This window comes from Myodes glareolus, chromosome 11 (assembly GCF_982192425.1).
Source record: "Myodes glareolus chromosome 11, mMyoGla1.1, whole genome shotgun sequence".
NCBI classification, from domain to species: Eukaryota; Metazoa; Chordata; class Mammalia; order Rodentia; family Cricetidae; genus Myodes; species Myodes glareolus.
Window position 1 is genome coordinate 89,515,278 of NC_142036.1, and position 23,176 is coordinate 89,538,453.

Here is a 23,176-nt window from a genome sequence, read left to right on the forward strand (position 1 = left end):
TCTGGTAGGATTTTAAAAATTAAAGAATGTTAATAATGGAGTAAAGACAATAGAAAATTAAGGACTAATATTTATAGAGAACCTTTGTAGAAAAGAAAATTTTATTTTTTAACTTGTCCTTGTTCCAAAGCCCAAGTGCCTGTTTCTAATAAAGTGACACAGTATAAAGGAAACCCTGGCTTCATTTAAAGGTATAGCATCATGTTGTGAAGGACACTGCGCAGTGCATCTGTCTCAGCTTTGGTTCTGCAGAGCACTGGACCTGGCAGCATCATTGTTGCTTTCAGGATGGAGTCCTCTGTCAGGTGTGCACCCAGAACTCCCCAGCAGTGTGACTCCAGCATGAGATTTGAAAATCACTGCATTGGTTGGGGGAAGCAGGGTGAGCTGATCTTGTCCCTTTAAAAGCAGTGATACATAGAATCAGCTGCACAATGGCACAAAAAACCCACATAATTATTTTGCATTGCTCAAAAATCTGAAAAAGGAAAAAATGGTGGGTATCTTTATGAAGAAAATCAGATGTGTACAATTTAAAGTTTGTGATGATTGATCTATTTTGACATTGTAACATAGAAGAACTAGAGGTAACAAGGAAAGATCAATAGGAAAAACAGAAAATGACTATGGTCTTTAGTTGCTAGTTGCCAACTTTACATGGGTTGGTGCATAGAGACTGCACATCACTGAAGAGTGGACATAGCCTTTTGAAGCAGCTGGACCATTATGGGATAAACGGGTGCAAATTCTTTGCCTTCTCTGCTTCTCACTGATTGAACATAAGCTTCCAGGGCTCCCCTGGGAATGCAAAAGAAAACTGTCAAAATATCGCATAAAATCCAAGTTTTAGCAGCACCAATATGAAAACAACATATCTGCCCCTTTCTGGAATTATTCTGCCCAGAGTCACAGACCAGTACTTCAAACATCGTACAAAGTATAGTAGTTAGGCCAGTTGGGTTAGGTTCAGCTGTGGCCAATTTAGTCTGTTACACATTTCAGTACATGTGTTTCCCCATGTCCATCCTGAAGTTATGTGAGAATATGTGGTTGTAGCTTGTGCTTGTTGATGAAGTTCAGCTAGGGGAGAAAGCACCATGGGCACACACAGTAAGACTGGGAGCCCACAGCTACAGCATTTTAGGGCTCTTAGCTTTTGGCAGGTAGGTGACAAGGAGTCTGAACTTAGGCACTAGTGTGTGATACCACATGGTTACTTCCGTGATATTCTCAATTGCCCCTGGGACAGGTGTCAGCAATGGCAGCAACATTCACAGCCCTGGGCTAGGCCCTTCACTAGGGCCATTTTCCCCAACCACAGCAGAGTTGTATGGGTGGCCCCAAAGTTTATAACTGGTACATCTCCAGCCAGTAAAGCTATAAGAACGGTTTGTACTTCTTTATAAAGAGGAATAAATTGCCACTGTTCTGCTCACATCTTTGTTGTTCCCAAACACTGGAAATAGTGGTCAGGTGTTCTTGCTTCACCTGTTGGGGGCTGTCTCTGGCCTATCTGCCTTTTGGACATCTGAAATAACACTTGGATCTACCCCAAATGCTTAGCACTGTTCATTGGTCTTTCCTTTTTGAGCCCAGGAAACCGGTGCTGAAACTCATTACCATCTCTATGCAATCAGTTATGTCCTCATATTCATCCTGTTTCCACATTTGTCCCCCACCCCTGTAAAGCGGCCGGCAATTCTGGGATGGTCATCCTAGTACTGCTTCTCCCACATCACCAGCTATCCCTTGTTTGCAAGAGGATGGTACCCAAACAACCCAGCTGTGTGATAAACCACTGCCCAGCCCTTTATGCTTCTTGGGCTTCTTGGTGTAGTTTGGTGTAGTCTAAAAACGACCTGCAAATCACATGTTTGTACTCAACCACTGGCTGAGTCCATTGCTCAGTCAGAGAAGAGATCAAGATATTTCTCCACTCAGAAACAGGAAGTGTCTCCCAAGATAGGGGTTGGCAGAGGGTGTTTGGCTTAGTGCCATCCCACGTACCCAACAATTAAAGAGATGCATTCTGCTTATCTGAACATCACCTTGGGATGAATGCCCTTTCTTGTGTTGACCCTGGATAGTGTTTTATTATTTAGGACCCAGCTTTAAATATTTCCTTTGGCATAAAACTTTTCCTAACAGCAGGTACCAAAAACTACCCTGGAGTCACAGGTGTATGTAAAGGCCTGATTACACAATGCCCAGCATTCTTAAATTCCTGGCTTCATGCTGTCTTTTAGCTCTTATGGAGTTTGGGCAGGCCATTAAGAAGCCAGCTTCTCAACAGCTGGTTGGTGGTGGTGCATACCTTCGAATCCCAGTACTCTGGAGGCAGAGGTAGGTGAATCTCTGAGTTTGAGGCTAGCCTGGGCTTCAGAATGAGTTCCAGGACACCCAACACAGAGAAACCCTGTCTCAAAAACAAAACAACAAACCCAGCTTCTCAAGATGGTACTCGGGTCATATGTGCAGCCTCAAGTCCCATTAAACAATTCTTATTATCAAAGAGTGGAAGTCAATGTTCATAGAAAGTAGTATTTATCAAATGTACCAGTGGAGCATATCAAAGCCAACCCTTAGTTATTTCTCCATGAAGAAAATTTTCTTTTCCAATTGCCATACTCATTCAGGCAGGTGCCCCAACTCCACAAATGTCCTTAGAGACTGGCTGAGAGATACTGTAGAGTAAGCTCCAAGGGTTCAACCATCCCTGAGGCAGTGGGGTGTGTGCATGCATGTGTGTGCGCACATACATTTTGCCAGTCTAAAAAGTATGGGAAACCTTACAAATGAATGCTGCAGAGTAGACACATTGTATCCATTCTATTTACAAAATGTACCTTAAAAGCAACGACAGTCTCTTGCATTCGTAGTGATATAATAGTGCATAGACAGAGGCTCAAAATAAGTTTGGTTAGCCTTTTCTCTTGATACCCATCAAAAAACACAGAACTATAGTACTGCCCTCCCACATAAAATCAGGGCAAGGTTTTCAAGCACTTATTAAATTATGTCATTTGCTTCGGCAAAACATTAGCTTTCTTGGAAGTGAGGCCAAGAATTATATAAGAGGCTTGTTTGTAACCAAATAAGATTGCTGGAGTTAATCCTCAATGAAGAAAAGCAGTGACCATAAGTACTGAAGGACTGGCTTGTGTTAACAGGGTACACTGTTCTGTGACCCATCAAGTAGATATTTTATAAACAGCAAATTATTTGTCAGGCATTAAAATTCATTCTGATCAGTACTTACAACCTAAGTAACCTCCTGTATCCCAAAAAACAGGCCCCAGCTTTCCCCTTGTTTAACAGTTCCTTATATATCGATCTCAAGCACTTAGTACCTAGAACTGGATCTACTAGCAGGGATAAGCACAAGGAGGCACTTAACATTCCCTTCCATACAGACATTTTAAGGCTTTTAGAGATAGGGTCCTAACCTATGGGTTCTGGACAATGGCAAGAAGCCTAAGGGTTCATGGATTCATATGGTACCAAATGTTTTCTTTAACAATAGATAAATGTGCCATGAGGCTGATGAAGTCTAAATGGTTTCGACCTAAATGTCCTCAAAGGACTACAGTTAGATGCATTGCTTCTCTTTGCAAATACTAAGATACACAGGTTTGTGGTAGAGCCAACCATTTCTGCAGACCTTAGGGAATCTGCATACAAACTGATGTTTTATCTTCAGTGAAAGCATGGTCTGAGCCAGGTGGCCACCTCTGCACTGGAGCCCACATGTCTGGAGCACCTTCCTGGTGGCTAAGCTGGTGCACAGCTCCCCCTCCCCCAATTTCCCCACATGGCCTGGATCAGTGATTGCTCTGACTTTAAAGTCAACTTCACTGTTCCAGAAAAACACCTAATGTCAAAGGCGACAGAGAACAACAGAAGAGAACTTACCATTTGCAATCTATTCTGCAGCCATACTTTACTGCTGAACACTGTGCCCTATTTCTAACAGCCTAACAGATGACTGGGAGGAGCAGAATGAGGCTCCCCCAAGGCTTGCTTCCAAAGCTGAAGGAAATGCTGACATCAGACCAATGTTTGCCCTGGGTCTGTCTACAGGGTGAGAATCATCCAATGATGCTCTGGCAGGCTGGGCCATAATTCATCTTGAGGTACCGGGTAGGAAAGCATAATCTCTCAGACAAAAGCCCTTCCTTGGCAAGAGCCAGGCTGCTGTGGATCCCCAGGCAGCTGCACTTCCTGCTTGGGGACAAGAAGGTTCTGGGCTCTGCAGGTAGAGGGATGGTAAGAGGCTTAGGATCATGGCTTTCAGTTGCTAAGGATGAGCTTAGCAGCAGCACTGCTGAGGGGCGTTTTAAAAAGCAGCAGAAGAACAGATCTGTGATTACCCAAAGCAGGACAGCCATGTGGATGAGCTCATTCCAAGTCGTTAACACGACAAAATCAAGCCCTGCTGAATCCTCTCTTATTACCAAGTACATTGAAGCTGAGTGACTTTTGGGACTAAGAAAAAAAGTCAGAGACATTGCAAGTCAACAAGTTAGAAGAGAACCAAATTCCCTCACATGGGAGACCTGGGTACTGACAGGAAGCTCACCCAGCAGCCTTTCTCATTTCGGGGTCAGCTTCCTCTCGAAGAAAGAGAAGCCCGGGCTCATGTTCCTTATCCCACACAAGTTTCCTGAGGCTCCTACACCACACCTGTGGCTTGGTGCCATTCTCAGAAACTGATGGGCTGGTGTTTCCAATGAGCTCTGGGCTTCTGCAGTGGAGTCCTTTACCTGAAAACTGTGCCAGTGGCACCTTCTTGTGCACACAGCCGAGAATGACCTCCATATATGTCTCACACCTGCACTGAGGATCAGATGGCCTAGCTGGTGTGCCATATATCCACAGACCAAGAATGGCAGGGTAGAGAATGGCTTCAGTTAAAGAGCAATGCTCACTGGCATTAGAGAACGAGGTGACGGGAGCTGACTCATGGTGATCTAGTTGTTCCCTAGCATGGCTGGGTAGATGACGGTGACCTCCCATGATGTGGGATACAGGAAAGTAGATGTGTGAGGGATGATTAATGACAACAACTGGGGGGCTGAGATTTCCGTGGGATATGAGTCCAGATGTCTGAGTGCAAGTGCACCACCAGCCTAAGGTTCCATGCAGGTGAGTCCCAGATTTGGGCTTTATGGGGGTGAGTGCACCAGCTCAACTGGGGATGGAAAGTCTATACAGACTGAGACAAAAAAGTGAGAAACAAAATGTGGGCAATGACATTTAAGAAAAAGATAAAAGGCAGCAATTTAGCAGATGGAATGGGATGGGGAAGAGACCAGAAAAGCAGAAACAGGTAAAACTGAGAGAAGATAGTGCTAATTGGGAGCTCAGCCCCACATGCCAATAAAGTCTGCTGAGTCAGCTGAGCTAAAGGAAATGCTGTCCAACTCTGGCGACGCTACAGGATGGGAAGGAGGTCTCTGGTGATGTTTTCTAAGGAAGGCTTCAGAAGGGAGAACTGATTGAGAAAACATGCTCAAGCTGCACACACAAATGCTCCTCACCATGCTCATGGCTGGAGATGTGCACACACACTTGGCCATAGGTGCACACAGAAATGTGTTCTCAGACCACAACCAGAGAATGTGTGGTATCTAAGTAGATTCTCAGTGGTCCTTTCCTGCCGAGAACTGTTACTGTTCAAATTTCACTCACATCTGAGTGCTACCATTTCAGTGAATGCAGCACATGAAAATGACAGAAAATACAGAGCCAAAGTGAATCCTTTTATTGCTGGAGCTATTTTACAGCTGGAGTCTGTGCTCTAGGGTTGTATCAGGCATCGGCCAGCACAAAAGAGGGTGTGAAGGTCTGAAGAACTAGAAGCCCTACAGCTGCCAGTACCCTGCAGACCATCATGCAGTAACTGTCCAAGTGGGCCATCTGACACGATGGAACTGCACACTGGGCCCACACAATCACTGTCCCTTAGCATCCCCATATCCCCTACCCTCATGGGCCTCCAGCCCAGACGGCACCCCCTAGAACACGCAGCTTTACCTGAGAAGAAGGAGTCTGTCCTTTTCAGATGGATGATCGTCCAGCCACTGGGAGAAGCGTGCATGGGACCACTCTGCCCTCTTCAGGGTTGCCACCAGAGAAGAAAGTACATTCTTTAGCAAATACTGGCACAAATAGCAGTTCATGACACTCAAGGTGAAATTACCTTCTGGACTGAGGAATTTCAGAACGTGGCACAGGCCTTCATGCAACTGATTACCAAAAAACCTTAAAATTTGCCAACTGACTTTATAAATAGAAATTGTATCTTTTTTGTTTTGTCTGATAATAACTGATGAGTTTTGAAACGGTCTCACTCTGTAGTTCAGGCTGGCAAGGAAGTCATGGCAATCCTCTAGCTTCAGCATACCAAGTAATAAAATTATAGGCATGGGCCACCTTAGTCAGTTGAGATCTTTCTTTTTAAAGGACTAATTCTGGACTCATAAGGTAAATTTGACTGCCTGCTGTGAAAACATACAGGTCCCAGGAGTTTTCTTCCATCTCTGTCCACTTTCAGGGAGACATCCATGACCAAATAAAGTAGGGTGGCTAGTAGCCCCCCAGTGAGGAGACTTGTTTACAAAGTGACTCAGAAAGAGCCCATGCAGATTCTACTGACACTTGGTTACCTGGAAGGGGGACTTCAGCTCAGCGGGTGCTCTTGTGAACAGAAACTGAATGATGATGCTGAATGGAATCACATCCCCCACGGCCGGACTATCAGCCACGTGCTCACTTGTCTGGAAGAGCAGGGGCCTAGAAGGACAAGAAGTGAATCCATAGGGTTCAGCACTGACAGAGATGATCTCGTAGGGGAGGCATTTTGTGTGGCTATTCCTAAATCTGGTTTTGTAGAGAGGGGCTTTCAAGACAGGGTTTCTCTATGTAGCCCTGGCTAACCTGTCTACTGGTTCCACCACACCCAGCCCTAGATTAGTTTCTGAAGCCCCATTTTAAAACCTCCATTCAACCCCAGGCCAAACAAGCTCATAATTTTGCAGGGTGATTTACTTTAAGCTCTTTCCTTAACACCACTTATCAATGGGTCTGATATTACTTCATTAACACAGCAAAATTTCTTCTAGGGTCATTTAATGAACAGGCTAAAATCAACTGAAGCACAAAGTGACACCTTCAAGTTGGTATAAGTAGTAGATTTTTAGTTCAATTGATACATGTGGCTTTCATCTCATGTAAAACTCTTTTGGCTATAACATAACATGGGTCAACTCAATGTTTTCTATGTATTCATTCTAAATGGAACTTGAGTCTTTAATGCAAAGTCATTACTTTCCTGATTATTCCAACAATCTATGACAGCTCTCTTCAGTTCTGAGTCTCTATCACACTCTCTCTCATAGGAGTGGTGGGAAGGGAAATCTAATCCTCTACCAGTGCTCGGCCACTCTGTGCCAACATCAGACCAGGAAGGATGTGCAGCTGCCTTGGCTCCAGTGAGCCACATTTCTCAACAGTTCAGATAACTGACATGAGCTATGGAACAGAGGCCTGTATCCTGGTCTCCTTCCTCAGTCATTTAAACACCAATGTATGAAAACAGGCAGGCCTATGTCAGTCATCTAAACGACACCACGTATAAAGGCAAGAAAGTTTACATGAGACAGCCCAATCCCTTCCTTCCTCCTGCTAATGAACATTTGTTCCAGGAGCCAGGAAAGTATGCTCAACAGACTCTTGATTTTTGTTGGAAACAAATTAGAAAAAGGTCCTTATAGAGATTATCCTATAAATGCAACCTACCCCTCCTGGCAACTTTTTTCTTATCTAAACTGCTTATGAGAGTTAGTTTTGATTATCGACTTGATATAATGTGAATCACCAGTGAAGGGAATCTCAAAGAGAACTGTCTGGATTGCGTTGGCTCGTGGGCATGCTTGTGAAGGGTTTTCTTGGATTAACTGATGAAGGAAGATGTAATGGGCAGTGTTTCATAGGAGGGGTCCCATAAGGGCAGCGGAGCACCCTCATGTGGCACTGACTACTTCCAGTCCCTGTCACTGTAACCTCCTGCAGTGACAGTGACAGAATAAACTGGAATTGAACTGAGTCCTCCTCTCTTCAGTTGCTTTTGTCCTGGTAGTTTGTACTTTAGAACATTTCTGATAATTAGAACTATTCACCCTTCATGAGATTACAGCTATGAAATTAAACTGATTAAAAAGGAAATCTATAATCAAAACATAGTAAGTCATATTAATAACCCAAACATCAATTAAACCATCTTATCAAATACAAATAACTACAGATGGGCAACATTATCTAAGCAGTTTAAATATACCATTTCTGGTTAATTAAAATACCCTCTTCTCTCAGCAACTGCCTTAAACTCCTCAGACCATACTGTGTTGGTTATACTGACAATAGGTATAATATTCCTATTTTTTATATGTCACATGTATGCCAGATACAGAGGGTGAAAAAACTTAGACCTGGATCATGACATCTGGAAGAGCTGGTGGTGTGAAAGGTTTGGTATTTACTGCTCCTGGTGACTGTGTTCCTGTCTACTCAGCCTCTCATCCTATGGATGAGCACATTGGGACACAAAGCAATATTTGATCTTTGCATGAACAAAATGTGATTGCTTGATCATCAAAAGGAACTGTGAACTGATGTTTTTGGAAAACAAACAAACACCCAGCAAAATGTGTTTAATACTCTACAAGGCTGAGGGACTGGTTAGCATGGCTGACTGTGGAGAGATAGAATGTTCATGATGGCAGACAGCCTTGGGCCACCTTTAGCCCCTCAATGGTCATTTATTGTGTCCTCGTGACTATCAGGTCAGTCTTACAAGCAGCTCCCTCACTCCACCAACAAAAGGTCAAGATGTCATCAAGATAACCTCTGAGGCCTGTAACAAAGAATTCTGCTCTGTCCCAAAACACACACCTGTGTCCAATCTACAGAAACTTTGTGAAATTGATACCATGTTAGAAGATGGTATTGGGGGCAACCTGAAGCTGTGTTCTTAGACCATGGTCAGTTATTTTTGGCTTTATTACTCTCTTTGAAAATGAATTTTAAAAATTCCTACAGATGAAGAACACAAAGACTAAATAATCACGCGCAAGCCTGAGTAAGCATAAGAAACCAGTGACTTTAAAGACAGTATCAAAAATAGTAGGTTATAGGAGCAGAATGGGAAGGAATAAAAAAGCTGACAGGAATCAGGAAAGACCAACAAGGCCATCAGGATTCATCTAATAGAAGAAGGAATTAGAAAAAGAAAGGGGGCTAGAAAATGTTTAAAGAAACAATGGGTCAAATTTCCCCATATCAGATACCAGCCCTAGGTACAGGAAGCGAAGTGCTTTCTAAACCCAACCCAAAGAGAAGCTCATCAAGACACACACAGAAGATAGCTAAAGCCAGATACACGTTCAGGGAATGAGACAGGAGGATCTCAGCACCATTGGGAAGTGGGCAGGGTTAAGTGCTAAGAACAAACTTCCTCCTCAGCCTCCATACATTTGCCCCATTTCATTCTGACAGGAGAGCTAAGCAGCTGGTTTTATCTTCAGCTCCGGGAAATTCAAAGTCAAATCTAAAAGTAAGGAAGTTAGTTTTGTGTTTTTCATAATTATTCTTCAGGATATTTTCAATGCAAACTACAAAGGATACAAGGGGCGAAAAGCAAGGAAGGAAGATTAGGAGAAAGCAGGTATGGAGGCAGGCATGGAGCAAACATCCAAGCACACATGCAAGGGACAAGCTGTGTTTAGGAGGCTGGCCCACAGACAGGCTGGGTGACATGCTAATAAACCCAGTCTAGTAAAAGCCAGCTGTTTTGGGGGTCAGCAACCTGTCCCTTTGGAGCTCTAAGCCACATAAGCTGTCTTTCTGCCAAGACCAGAGTTCTGCACTGGTCACTAACAGCCATCTAAAGAGTCCTGCAAGCAGTTCTGGGTGTGCATCTGCACTGGGCACCAGGCACACACTACCTCCTTCCAGGCAGCACAGCCTGGGCCCTCTCCAGGTGGGACCTGAAGCACCAACAAGTTAAAAAAGTAATCACCACCTGCAGTGCTTTACAAAACAAATTAATTAATTTCTGCCATGAAAAGCAGAAATTCCATACTGTCATTCTTAGAGATTATTTTAAATATAGCAGCACTTCCAAGGTTACACATTCTAGCCAGAAGGTAGAGTTAATTAGTCAAGTATTAGATCCCTTAGAAAAAAAATGTCTATTTCTAGTCAGGGAAAGTCACATTTAAATGACTCATGGTTTCACAGCTGTCAATTTTCAGACACCCTGTTAAGGCTAATCATGAAATGCAGGACAAGAGGTCTCGATGCTCCCTATCCCCACATTCAGTATCAATGTTGGTCCCTTTCATGCCACCTGCCACCAAGCCTACCCTCTCCAATTCTGAGCAAAGGGCCTGATAAGGCAGCAAGACCACTGAGTACAATGCTCAGAAACTCCCAAAGAATGGAGTCAGAGAGAGGAAACATGACCCTATTGTGAGACAGGATGCAGCCAGCCATCTTTCCCGCACAGGACATGGCACTGCTATTGAGAGGACAGACAGATGTCAGAAGCCGGCAGGAAGTGAGGCTCTCTAGAAGGCATTTTAGGGGTCACGAGTGCTGTCCTGAAGCTTCTGGGAGCAGAAGCCAGGAACATGAACTCTTTTAGTGGTAGGAATTTGCCACCAGTCTCTAAAAATTTGCTATTTTCCAAGATAATAGATACAAGCATTCTAATGTTTCTGGGCCAAACAGGCATGTCTGGAATAAGACGCAGGATGGTCATTCCCTGGGGGACCTTCAGCTACTGTAGAAAAGGAATGCATCTGTGACATACTGTGACAAGGTGTCTGGGCACACACCCAGGACTGGCATAGCTGGATCATACAAAAGCTACCTTTCTAGAATTCTTTTTATGAGTTTTCATACTGACTTCAATAGTGGCTGCACCAGTTACAATTCAGTCGTGAATAAGGGCTTTTCTTTCTATGGATCTTGACCATTTGTTATTTTGATGATAGTCATTCTCTCTTGAGTGAGATGGAATTTCAAAGCAGTTTTAATTTACCTTTCTTTATGTTGAAATATATTCCTTTGATTCTTAACTCTTGTCATTAAAGGATTCCAAACTTTGTCAACGGCCTTTTGTTATCTGGGTTGATCATGTGGTTTATGTCCAAAAGTTTATCACTTTGAGTTTCTCGTAACCTAATTTAATGCTGGCTGTCGGCTTTCTGTAAATTTCTTTTATTATATTTAGATAATGTTCCTTGTATCTCTCCAAAGACCTTTATCATGAAGGGTGTTGGATTTGTCAAAGGCTTTTTCAGCTTCTAATGAGATGATCATGTGTTTTTTCTTTCAGTTTGTTTATATGGTAGATTACATTGACAGATTTCTGTATGTTGAACCAATCCTAGATCTCTGGGATAAAAACTATTTGGTCATGGTGGAGGATTTTTTTTTGATGTGTTCTTAGATTCAGACTGCCAGTATTTTACTGAGTATTTTTGCATCAATGTTCATGAAAGAGATTGGTCTGTAGTTCTTTATCTTTGTTGCATCTTTGTGTGGTTTGAGTATCAAGGTAACTATAGCCTCATAATAGGAGTTTGGCAATGTTCCTTCTGTTTCTGCTATGTGGAATATTTGGGGGAGTGTTAGTATTAGCTCTTCTGTGAAGTTCTGGTAGAATTCTGTGCTGAAGTCATCTGACCCTGGACTTTTTTTGATCGGGAGACTTTTAATGACTGTTTCTATTTCCTTAGGGGTTATAGATCTATTCAAATTGTTTATCTGGTCTTGATTTAATTTTGGTATGTGGGACCTACCTGGAAAATTGTACATTTCTTTTACATTTTCCAGTTTTGTGGAATACAAGTTTTTGAAATATGACCTTATGATTCTCTGGATTTCCCCAGTGTCTGTTGTTATATATCTCCTTTTCATTTCTGATTCTGTTAATTTAGATATTCTCTCTCTGCCTTTTGGTTAGTTTGGATGAGAGTTTGTCTATCTTGTTGATTTTCTTGAAGAACCAACTCCTTTGTTTCACTGATTTTTTTATATTGTTCTCTTTGTTTCTATTTTATTGATTTCAGCCCTCATTTTGATTATTTCCTGTCATCTACTTCTCCTGGGTGAGTTTACTTCTTTTTGTTCTAGAGCTTTCAGGTATTCTGTTGATTCATTAGCATGAGATTTCTCCATTTTCTTTAAGTGTAGGCATTTAGTGCTATAACCTTTCCTCCTAGTACTGCTTTTCATAGTGTTACATAAGTCTGGGTGTACATTCATTTCCTTTGAATTCTAGAATTAATTCTTTTAAAAATTTAATTTTTTTCTTTATTTCTTCCTTGACCCAGGCGTGATTCAGCTGGGCAATATTCAGGTTCCATTAGTTTGTAGGCTTTCTGGAATTTGGTCTGTTGTTGAATTCTAACTTTAAGTCATGGTGATCCGATAAGATACAGGGGATTATTCCATTTTTTTTTTTTTTTGTATCTATTGAGGTTTGCTTTGTTACCGAGCATGTGGTCTACTTTAGAGAAGGTTCCAATAGGTGCTGAGAAGAAGGTATATATATTCTTTTGTGTTTGGGGGGAATGTTCTATAGGTGTCTGTTAAGTCCATTTGAGTTATCTAACTAACATCTGTTAGTTCACTTATTACTCTGTTAAGTTTATGTCTGGCAGACATGTCCAGTGGTGAGAGTGGGGTGTTGAAGTCTCCCACTATTAGTGTGTGGGGCTTGATGTGTGATTTAAGCTTTAGTAATGTATCTCTTACAAATATGGATGCCCTTTTATTTGGGACATAGATGATGAGAATTGAGATTTCATCTTGATGGGTTTTTCCTGTGACAAATATGAAATGTCCTTCTTCATCTTGTTTGACTACCTTTAGTTTGAAGTCTATTTTGATAGCTATTAGAATAGTTACACCAGCTTGTTTCTTAGGTTTATTTGGAAAATCTTTTCCCAACCCTTTAAGGCAATGTCTCTGAAGTAGAGGTGTGCTTCTTTTACGCAGCAGAAGGATGGATTCGGTTTTCATATCCAATCTGTTAGCCTGTGTGTGTTTTTATAGGTGAATTGAATCCATTAATATTAATGGATATTAATGACCAGTGATTGTTAGTTCCTGATATTTTTGTTTTTGTTGTTGCTAGGGGTATAGAGTGTGTTTTTCCCTTCTTTGAGAGTTGCTGTGCTTTCGTGGGTGTGGCTAACTTCCTTGGGTTGGGGTTTTCCTTCTATTACTTTCTATAGGGCTAGATTTGTGGTTAGGTATTGTTTAAAATCTGGTTTTGTCTTGAAATATCTTGTTATCTCTGCCTATGGTGATTGAGAGCTTTGCTGGGTATAGCAGTCAGGGCTCTCATCCTTGGTCTCTTAGTCTCTACATAACATCTGACCAGGACCTTCTGGCTTTAATTGTTTCCATTGAGAAGTCAGGTGTAATTCTGATAGGTCTCCCTTTATATGTTACTTGACTTTTTTCCTTTGCCTTTGCAGCTCTTAATATTCTTTCTTTATTCTGTATGTTTCATGTTTTGATTATTATGTGGTGAGGAGACTTTTTTTTTTTGGTCTAGTCTGTTTGGTGTTCAGTAAACTTCTTGTATTTTCATAGGCATGCCCTTCTTTAGATTGGGACAGTTTTCTTTATTACTTTGTTGAACATATTTTCTGTGCCTTTGAGCTGAACTTCTCCTTCTATCTATCTATATTATTCCTAGGTTCAGTCTTTTCATGGTTTACCACAATTCCTGGATATTTTGTGTTAAGAATTTGTTGGATTTAACATTTTCTTTGACCAATGAATCTAAATCCCCTACTGTATCTTCAATGCCTGAGATTTTCTCTTCCATCTCTTATATGCTGTTGTTTATTCTTGCATCTGTAATTCCTGATTTACTCAGCTTTTCCATTTCCAGAAATTTCTTCATTTTGTTTTCTTTATTACCTCTATTTCAATTTTCAAGTCTTTTCTTGAACTGTTTCCTTCACTTGTTTATCTTTACTTTTTTTTTTTTTTAGTTTTTCGAGACAGGGTTTCTCTGTAGCTTTGGAGCCTATCCTGGGAACTAGCTCTTGTAGACCAGGCTGGCGTCACAGTGATCCACCTGCCTCTGCTGCCCCACTGCTGGGATTAAAGCCATGTGCCACCACTGCCTGGTGTAATTGTTTTTTTTCTTTAAGGGATTTATTTATTTCTTCTGTTTTTGTTTGTTTGTCTTTTCTTTCATTTCTTTAAGGGAATTTTTCATTTCCTCTTTAAGGGCCTATATCATCTTCACAAAGTTATTTTTAAGCTGATTTTCTTCTGCTTCATTTGCATTGGATGTTCCGGTCTTGTTATCACAGCACCACCAGTTTCTGGTGCTGCTGTACTGCTCTTTCTGTAGTACAATGTATCCTTACACTGCCATCTGCCCATCTTTTACTCCAATCAGTGCAGCTGGGCCCACAGTTCCAGTGGTCGCTCTTCCTCCAGGTTCAGGTGGGGCCTGTTGCTCCACTGGTTGTTGATGCAGTGGAAGATGGTTGGGAGTGGGCACAAAGGATACTGTTCCCTGGTCACTGGGTCTTCGGTAGGAGGGATGTGCCTCCGGGGGTTAGGGCCTAGAGAGCAGGACTGTCCAGCCAGGAGTTCAGACTCACCTCTTCCTTCAGTCTGTGTGTATATGTTCTAGTCTAAGTTACTTCATAGTGTGTAAAATAGTTTTCAGGTTGTAACTTGCCCTGACAGACTCCATTTTACAAACAGATTTTTGACTCCCATTTTGAGGATGGGAGATAATTACATGCAGGGTGGAGTCACAAACACCATCATTTGTTCAGTACAAACCATGTAACACAGCTGGATGACATTATCTTAGCAGTAAAAATTTGCTAATCTATCAATGTATGAAGGTCAATTGAGACTGCAGGAGCATATGAGTACATTAAAATTATATATCAGCAAAACCAAGCCCAAGAACTTATCAGACAGCCAGACCAAAAAGAGGATGTAACTCCTTTACCTCTATTTCATAAAATGGTCATCACAGGGGCTAACACCAACCCATCATTTAATATCTAGAGTATGCACCAAGGAATGACATCCACACGCATGTCCCTCTGGACTTAGACCTGCTGTTCCTGCTGCAGACTGGGTTTCGCTCTTTTGTCTCTGCAACTGGCCACATCTTCAGTCTCAACTCAGACTCTTTTATGGCTTGAACTCTACAGCAAAGGCTTCTTCCTTGAGGCTGGTTTGGACTTGTTATCTTATTAATATATGCATTTGATGATATATGAAATTTAATAATGCATTTCAATTCATCAACTTCTAAAAGCTCTTGTACTACTACTGTTGCTAACTTGTATTCTTTCTGTAACTTATATATATGTGTATATATATATGTAGATCTATAGAGATATATTCATTGTATCCTGTGCATGCTATGATATGAGAGTTAATGTTAGTAAAAAAAGGAATAAAAGAACCTGCATTCATCTCAGCAGATTATTGAAGTAGGTAGATTATTTGGCAAATAGATGCTACTGAAACTGATGCAAGTCGTAGATTATTGTTATCCAATAAATTCTTACACTGTGGAAAGACACCAAGTGTCCTTCCATGTTTCTAACATAAGGTACTCATGACAGAATCCCTACATTTGGCCACAATATGTATTTACAATTGTCACATTTAATTGACAAACTATTCCCTTTATTAACATGTGCATGGCTTTACCTGGTCAGATACAGCAGCATTTATATGGTCAATAGATCAGGGCCTCCGAAAACCCTCAATAGCCAGGCAGTGGTGGCACACACCTTTAATTCCAGCACTTGAGAGGTAGAGGCAGATGGATCTCTTGTGGGTTTGAGGTCAAATTGGTCTACAGAATGAGTTCCAAGACAGTCAGCCGGGGCTGTTACACAGAGAATTCATGTCTCAAAAAACCAACCAAACAAACAAAAAAGAAAAGCCTCAGTATCCCTGCAATGAAAACCAACACAAAGGAGCATTCTATTTTAGTTACTGATGATGTCCCTTTCCTGAACCTGCTCTTTCTCTCTCTCTCTTTTCTTCCCTGCCCTCTTGCTAAAAGCTTCAGCATAGCACAGTCTCATTCCCTGGCTGTTTTCACTGATCTACGAATCCCAGATAAGAAGAAGGTTCCAGCAAAGCAGGCAGTACACATCAGGAACAAAGTATCCCCTCGGGAGGCAAGGTGAGGTGTGCTGAACTCAGGCTTTCCTGTCAGCTCACATATCGACACTGGCATCTACGGTGACAGTGTCAAGAGTCAGAATCTTACAGCATCTGGTGCTCAGGGGTTAATTTCATGCTGCACAGAGGCAGACAAGAAGAGGGTCTTGACAGTTCTGACATGTGTGTCATGTGTAGAAAATACAAAGCCTCTAGGGACAGATCAGGAATGTCAGTATTTTTCTGAGGCAGCATTCTGCCCAAGTATGAAAAGGTTTTTGCTGCCCGAGGAACTCTAATGGAGACAGCAAAATGCAAATGTATGCAAGAACCTTGCTGGCTTAATTAACTAGTCCACTGATATTACCATCAGAGAGAGTGCCCAGAGGCAGATGGCAGCATGCTGTGGAAAGGGAGAGTTTTCTAAGGCTTTGAGGGTAGGAGGGAGGAGTAGGCTCTTAACTGGAAAGGATCTGGCTGTCAAGGTCTTCCTCCCTTGCAAAGAGGTCCCTGCTGTCCTCCCCAGCCCCAATACTTCAGAATGAGGTCTTCTGTGGATTCACACTATGCCGGAGGTACTGTTTGGCTTGCCTGCTCCCAACCTTGTTAGAAAATGTTTTAATGGATGGTATATTATTCTTTAGCTCTTTTGTTATTTCTAGATGGGAAAACAATGTAAGAAATTTAATAGCAAAAAATTATTGGTTTTTCTCACTAAAAAAATAAAGCTGAGGCAGGAAATTTGAAAAAGAAAAAACTGACAAGGTTTTGATGGCTCTTCTTTTTTTTCTTCTCCACATAAAACACATACCAGTGTTTACCATATAGCAGAGCTCTCTCTCTCTCTCTCTCTCTCTCTCTCTCTCTCTCTCTCTCTCTTTCATGCAAGCACACACACACACACACACACACACACACACACACACACACACACCCCAGTATTTACAGCAGAAGTCTCTTTCTCTCTTGGACCTGGCTCAGGCCAAGAGAGTAGAGCATGGACACAAGCTGTAGGCATGGTGTCAGAAGACAGAATCTTTTTTGGGGGTGGGGGTTTCGAGACAGGGTTTCTCTGTAGCTTTGGAGCCTGTTCTAGAACTAGCTCTTGTAGACCAGGCTGGCCTCTAACTCACAGAGATCCGCCAGCTGAGTGCTGGGATTAAAGGTGTGCGTCCTCCCTCCTGCCCCCCCTCCCCGGGCCAGGATACAGAATCTTAGAGCCCACATCGTCCAACTAAAGCAGAAAGCTGTTGCTTTTTTATCTCTGGCACAGTGGCTGCACCTGATCCTAACACTGCCTCAGCTACTCACTGTGCCTCACAGCCTCAGCCTCTCTGCTGAGGCCTTCATGTCTGCCATTGCCACCTCAGCCACCATGTAAGGAAGCAAATGTTGTTTTAAGTCAGTCTCTGTCTTTTTATTTTACCAATAAAGGCTTGGGAGCCAAATGCTAGAGTGAAAACCTGCTAGCTCAGAGAGGCAGAGAAAGCAGCTAGCTGACCTTCCTCCTCTGTATCATCTCAGAGTCAGAAAGAGATGTTTCCCCTTTCCCGTCTGAAACTAATACTCCTCCAACTGGATGTGCCTCCCTTCGACTTCCTGTGCCTGCCCTCCAATCTGACTTCCCCTCACTCTCGATAGTTACTTCCAGTCAACTGGTTCTTTGTTCCACCTCTTGACCTATGGTTGATTTTATTTAAATGATGCAACCTCAGGGTTCACAGTGTGATCAAATATACTGTAACAAAAAGCAGAGAGAGCTCACTGGGAGTGGTGTGAGACTTTAAACTCAAGCCTGCTTCCAGTAAGACCACACCTGCTAGCCTACCCTAACAGTACCACCCACTTGGGACCTCACGTTCAACTATCCAAATTTATGCGGGGGGCATTCTCAGTTAAACTACTACAAACAGCAGTCTGTACTTACAATACAATGCTGTTGTGGCTGGGTCAGTAAATGTTCCAAGGACATCAGTCCAGTAGCCTTTGATAAAGGTCTGAGAAAGATACTGGAATGACATTCATTTGCTGTAGTAGTACTAGGGTCTTGTTTTGATAATCCCAAACACCATGTTTAGGTTTTATTGTGTGTATATTAAAATAGAGCTAATCTTAATATTTGTGAGATAGGGAATAGATCAGAGCCAGAGACCTTTGTGGGACCAAGCCCAAGCCAGGAGCAGACCCAGACTAGGGACATTTACAGAAACAGGACTGAGCCAATGACCTAGGCTAGAGCAGGTCTGAGACAGCAAACTCCATAGGAACAGAGCAAACCCCAGGAGTGCCTAGTGACCTCAAGGAACATGGAGTGACCAATGGGGTGACTGGAACTATGGCCCTGACTGCACCATGAGGAGCAACCATCTGAGACTTGGAGGAAAAGATGAGTAGACAAGGTAAGAACACACGCAACACCACAAAGAGCAACATGACACCAGTAAAAACTAGTGACCCTACAACAGCAAGACTTGAACAACAAAATATAGATGAATCAGAAGAAACTGACCTAAAAAATAACTTTAGGAGAATGTTTGAGACCCTTAAAGAGGAAATGAAAAATTCCCTCAAAGAAATGGAGGAAAAGACAAACAAAAAATATTGGAAGACATGATGTACTCTCTCTTCCTCTGGAGCCATAAATAAAAATAAACCTTTCCTTGTATAAATTGCTTTTGTCATAATGCTTTATCGCAGTAAGAGGAAGTCACTAATAAAGTGTACTATCATCTTTCTCAAAGTACATGATTGTATAATTCATTCAGTATGGTTATTTTTGAAGACAAAACAGATAAATGATAAACTGGTAACCTTGGGATCTTATCTTTCAACTTAGAGCAGAACTAGAATTTAACACACTACTTAGAGATTTATTTATTTATTTTTAAAGATCTCAGCAGGCCCAAAGAAGGTCCTTGAAAAATATACAAGATCTCATTTAGGTCGGGCGGTGGTTGCGCACTCCTTTAATCCCAGCACTCGGGAGGCAGAGGCAGGCAGATCTTTGTGAGTTTGAGACCAGCCTGGTCTATAAGAGCTAGTTCCAGGATACGCTCCACGGCTACAGAGAAACCCTGTCTCGAAAAACTAAACCAAACCAAACCAAAACAAAACAAAAAATAACAAACAAACATAAAAACCAAAAAACAAGATCTCACTTAAAGTTTTCTTGCAATCATGGACATATGTGCAGTGATTATCCACTGCAGAAAAATCAAAATTCAGTCCATGATGCTCGCAATGAAAACAAGAAAGAAACTCTGCTGACTACAAATTGACAAGGTAAAGCATATGACCTCTGTCAGTAGCACTGGCTTCCTACATGACTACTGCAGCAGCTTGAGGACATTGTAAGGGAAACACTTACCGACCACACTAGTTTCCAGAACTGAGTCAAGGTTCAGACAGTTCATGCTGCCTTATATTTACAGAAATACACCCATAGAGCATTAGGCTTTTGGACATTTGACTAGTTTGTGCCAAAGCCTTCTTTCTATGGAGCAAGCTATACTCACAAAATTGTTATAGATGGCTATTAATTAGATCTTTCCAGTTTATAGGATTAGCCATATTTTTAGTATGAATATTTTCTTTTTCATAAACATGAAGAATTTGGAAATCCTATTTTACTGAATAAACAGCCATATGCACAGTACTACCCTATCTTCTAGCATCTACTACTGAAGTCATTAAGCTACTAAATGCTTTCAGAACAAAGTGTCCAGTCATGGAAAGGACAGATCCGCTCATTAAATTGTTATATTATTACATCATGAGTATGAACTAGCTAACTGTTACTTTTTGTTGTTGTTGTTGTTGTTTATTTTTTGGAGACAGGGTTTCTCTGTGTACACCTAGCTGTCCTGGAACTCGATCTGTAGATCAGGTTGGTCTTGAACTCACAGAGATTTACCTGACTCTGCTTTCTGAGTGATGGGATTAACTCACTTTTTAAACTGAACTGTAGGGAGTCTAACCCTAAATTTGGTGCTCAACTGCATCAGTCTGAGCTCCCTAATTCATTCCCTAAGTTCTTCACTGAGCTTGGTTTTAGTCAATAGTTGTGTTTGTTTATATTATGTGATACTTTTAGAAATAGACTGGATTAAAAATGTACATGAATAAAATTTTCAGAAAAAAAATGCCTGTATTATAATGCACTTCCTGGTATTTCTGTAAGAATAGGAAGTTAGAAAGTACCCATCAGCTCAGCCTGCAGGTTATAATTCAAAAAGAACTCCCCCCAATGTTATTAGCTATTACATGTAATCTTACATGGTTTTCTAAACACGATCTTTTAGGACAGTCATCTCATATATGCACTGCTACAGTAAAAAATGAATGTTGACAATTTTATATAGCTTAACCTCAATAGGAAGAAAGGATCACCTGCTAGTAAGACGGCATATAACAAAGAATTAGGTCTCACCTGAATGACCTCAGCATTCGATAGGACTTTCCCAAATCAGACACTCTTCTACAAAGTGGACCCACTGCCAGCTCCATCTGAAATAATAAGAGATAGACCACAGCTTTACATGGCAGACTCTGAAAGTCAAACTTGAGACATACTCTAGGTCAGTTTTCCTTTGTTGTGAGAAATACCTGATATGAACAATTAAGAAAAGAATGACTTATGTGGGTTCATAACTTCTGAGGTTCCAGTCCATCGTGGTGAAGGTCTGGTGGGGCAGAATTGCTCACCCAATGGTGGCCAGGACACAGGGAGAGAATGCCTGTGCTGAGGGAACCCCTCCTCATCTGGCCCCAGTTGTAGATGTAGACTTACATCCAGGGCAGGTCTTTCCCTCAGTTAGTCCTCCCTGGAAATGCCCTCCTAGGTCTTTCCCTCAGTTAGTCCTCCCTGGAAATGCCCTCCTAGGTCTTTCCCTCAGTTAATCCTCCCTGGAAATGCCCTCTTAGGTCTAGTTCTGGGGATTTCTGTGCCACAAAAGTGGCAGAATTCTAAACTACACTCTATAAGAGGACCCTGAACGAGTTGTTTAACTCTTAGTTTTACCTTTGCCATATGTCAAATGGAGGTGGTAATATCTACTTAGTATAATAACAAAAATTAAATGAATAATCTCTACTTGCACGACATATAAATACTTAGTCGTAAAGTTGGTGCGACACAGGTAGCTCAGGGCTTAAGAACTCAGAGGAGGATCGGAGCTCAGTTCTCAGCACCTACATGGCAGCTCACAACTGCTGTGAACTCCAGTTTCAGGGAAGTGGTACTATCTTCTGGCCTCTGCAGGTACTAGGCACACATATGATGGGTATACATATATGAAGGCAAAAGCTCAAACACATAAACTAAGTCTTAAAATGTCTGAAATTATCAGTATTTAATTTTTTTCTCATTTAAACTATCAACTTAATCTGCCCTTATACAAAAACTAGTAAAAGCTGGTTTCACTTCTCTTTACTTTTCTCCTTTGACTTGAAATCCTACTTGACATGGACTGGCTCCTGGTTCTTTATCTACTGCATGCTCATGCAGATTATCTGCCCTGTGTGGCTCGGAGAAAACTGGTCCTCCATGCTGACTAAAATGTGCTGCATGGTGAAGAAAATGGTTGAGAGCAGGCCATTATCCCCTGATAGTGCAGTATCTTTATTAAAAAAAAAAAAAAAAAAAAAAACAAACACAAGGAGGCTGGGTGGTGGTGGCACATGCCTTTAATCCCAGCACTTGAGAGGCAGGGGCAGGGGAATCTCTGTGAGTCTGAGGCCAGTCTGGTCTACAAGAGCTAGTTCCAGGACAGCTAGGCTGTGACACAGAGAAACCCTGTCTCGGAATAAAATAAAATAAAACAACAACAACAAAACAAGGAACACAAGGAGAAGGAACCATCACAAGGCTCACCATCCTTATGAAAAACTATTCAAAATTCCTTGTCAATGGGGACCACAAAGCCCAAATTAATCAATCATTTGCAAACCAAGTTCTAATCCCTACTCTTAGCCAGGTACCAAACCATATGTTGGGATAAGATGGAGAATTAGAAGTAGATTCTTTTCTTCAAGAATTCTCAAATTTAGTGAAAGGGATTTTTTAAAAATGTAACTTTTCAATAAGATCACAAAACATGTGTAAATGTTTACATGCAGCCACAAATATGCATTCTTTATGATTTTTGTTGAATGTTCATTGTATTACTGACATAAATACACATATGTATATAAGTATGCACACAATTATTACTAGGCAAAAAGATAGTCCCATTGAGAGTGCCTGTGCCTGCCTGCACTGAGTGCTGAGACAGGGCAGCTCCCTCGAGATGTTTTAGTGTTAGTTTTCAAGTCAGTGTCTCTCTTCTGATACAGAAGATTCAGAATAAATACCAAAGATTCAGTATAAACATACACATCTTAAGGGGAAAATATTATATGGTTAGAAAAACTCTAAAATACAGAAGACTAAACAAACAAAAAATTAAAGAAAAAGCCAAACACGACAGCTGGGAACCAACATACTCAACAAGACAGGGCCGATGGGCTGTTCTTGAGCCCTGGGTAGTGAGTAAACCAGGAGTTCTGGTTTCCTTCAGAGTGGAACATCTATTTTCCATTGAGCACAATAAACATGTAATCAGCATGGCCTCTGACTTGCTGATTCTATCCATACCACTAACTGCCCTGTGCATATAAGGGCTTCTGAGCGCGTGGAGAGCACATCATACTCTGTAATACAGTTTCATGACATATTTTGGTCATTCCTCCCCTCCCCCATTACCCTTGTGGTTCAGTGTCATCAAAGATCAAACCAAGCAACCTTTGACCTAGCTCTGGAGTAAGACTAAATGCTAAAATAATTAAATAGCTGTGGCAAAGTTCCTATATGAAAGATCGTCATCACCTAAAATGGTTGTGAACACAGAAGATTTCTACAATACAGGGCACCTTCAAAAGGTTAAATGTAAGATGA

At 41.6% G+C, this 23,176-nt stretch overlaps 1 protein-coding gene across 1 annotated transcript in view; it reads right to left on the reverse strand.

The window, feature by feature from the left end:
* Nucleotides 1-83: 83 nt before the first annotated feature.
* The window catches only part of Cog5 (component of oligomeric golgi complex 5), a 266,865-nt gene continuing 243,772 nt past the window's right edge, over nt 84-23,176 (reverse strand). The window contains exons 19-22 of the mRNA XM_048415841.3: nt 20,672-20,748; nt 6,669-6,795; nt 6,037-6,116; nt 84-798 (exon numbers count right to left, since the gene is read on the reverse strand). Coding sequence (XP_048271798.2) covers nt 684-798; nt 6,037-6,116; nt 6,669-6,795; nt 20,672-20,748 — 399 coding nt within the window. The 3' untranslated portion in view covers nt 84-683. The remainder of the gene's footprint in view (nt 799-6,036; nt 6,117-6,668; nt 6,796-20,671; nt 20,749-23,176) is intronic.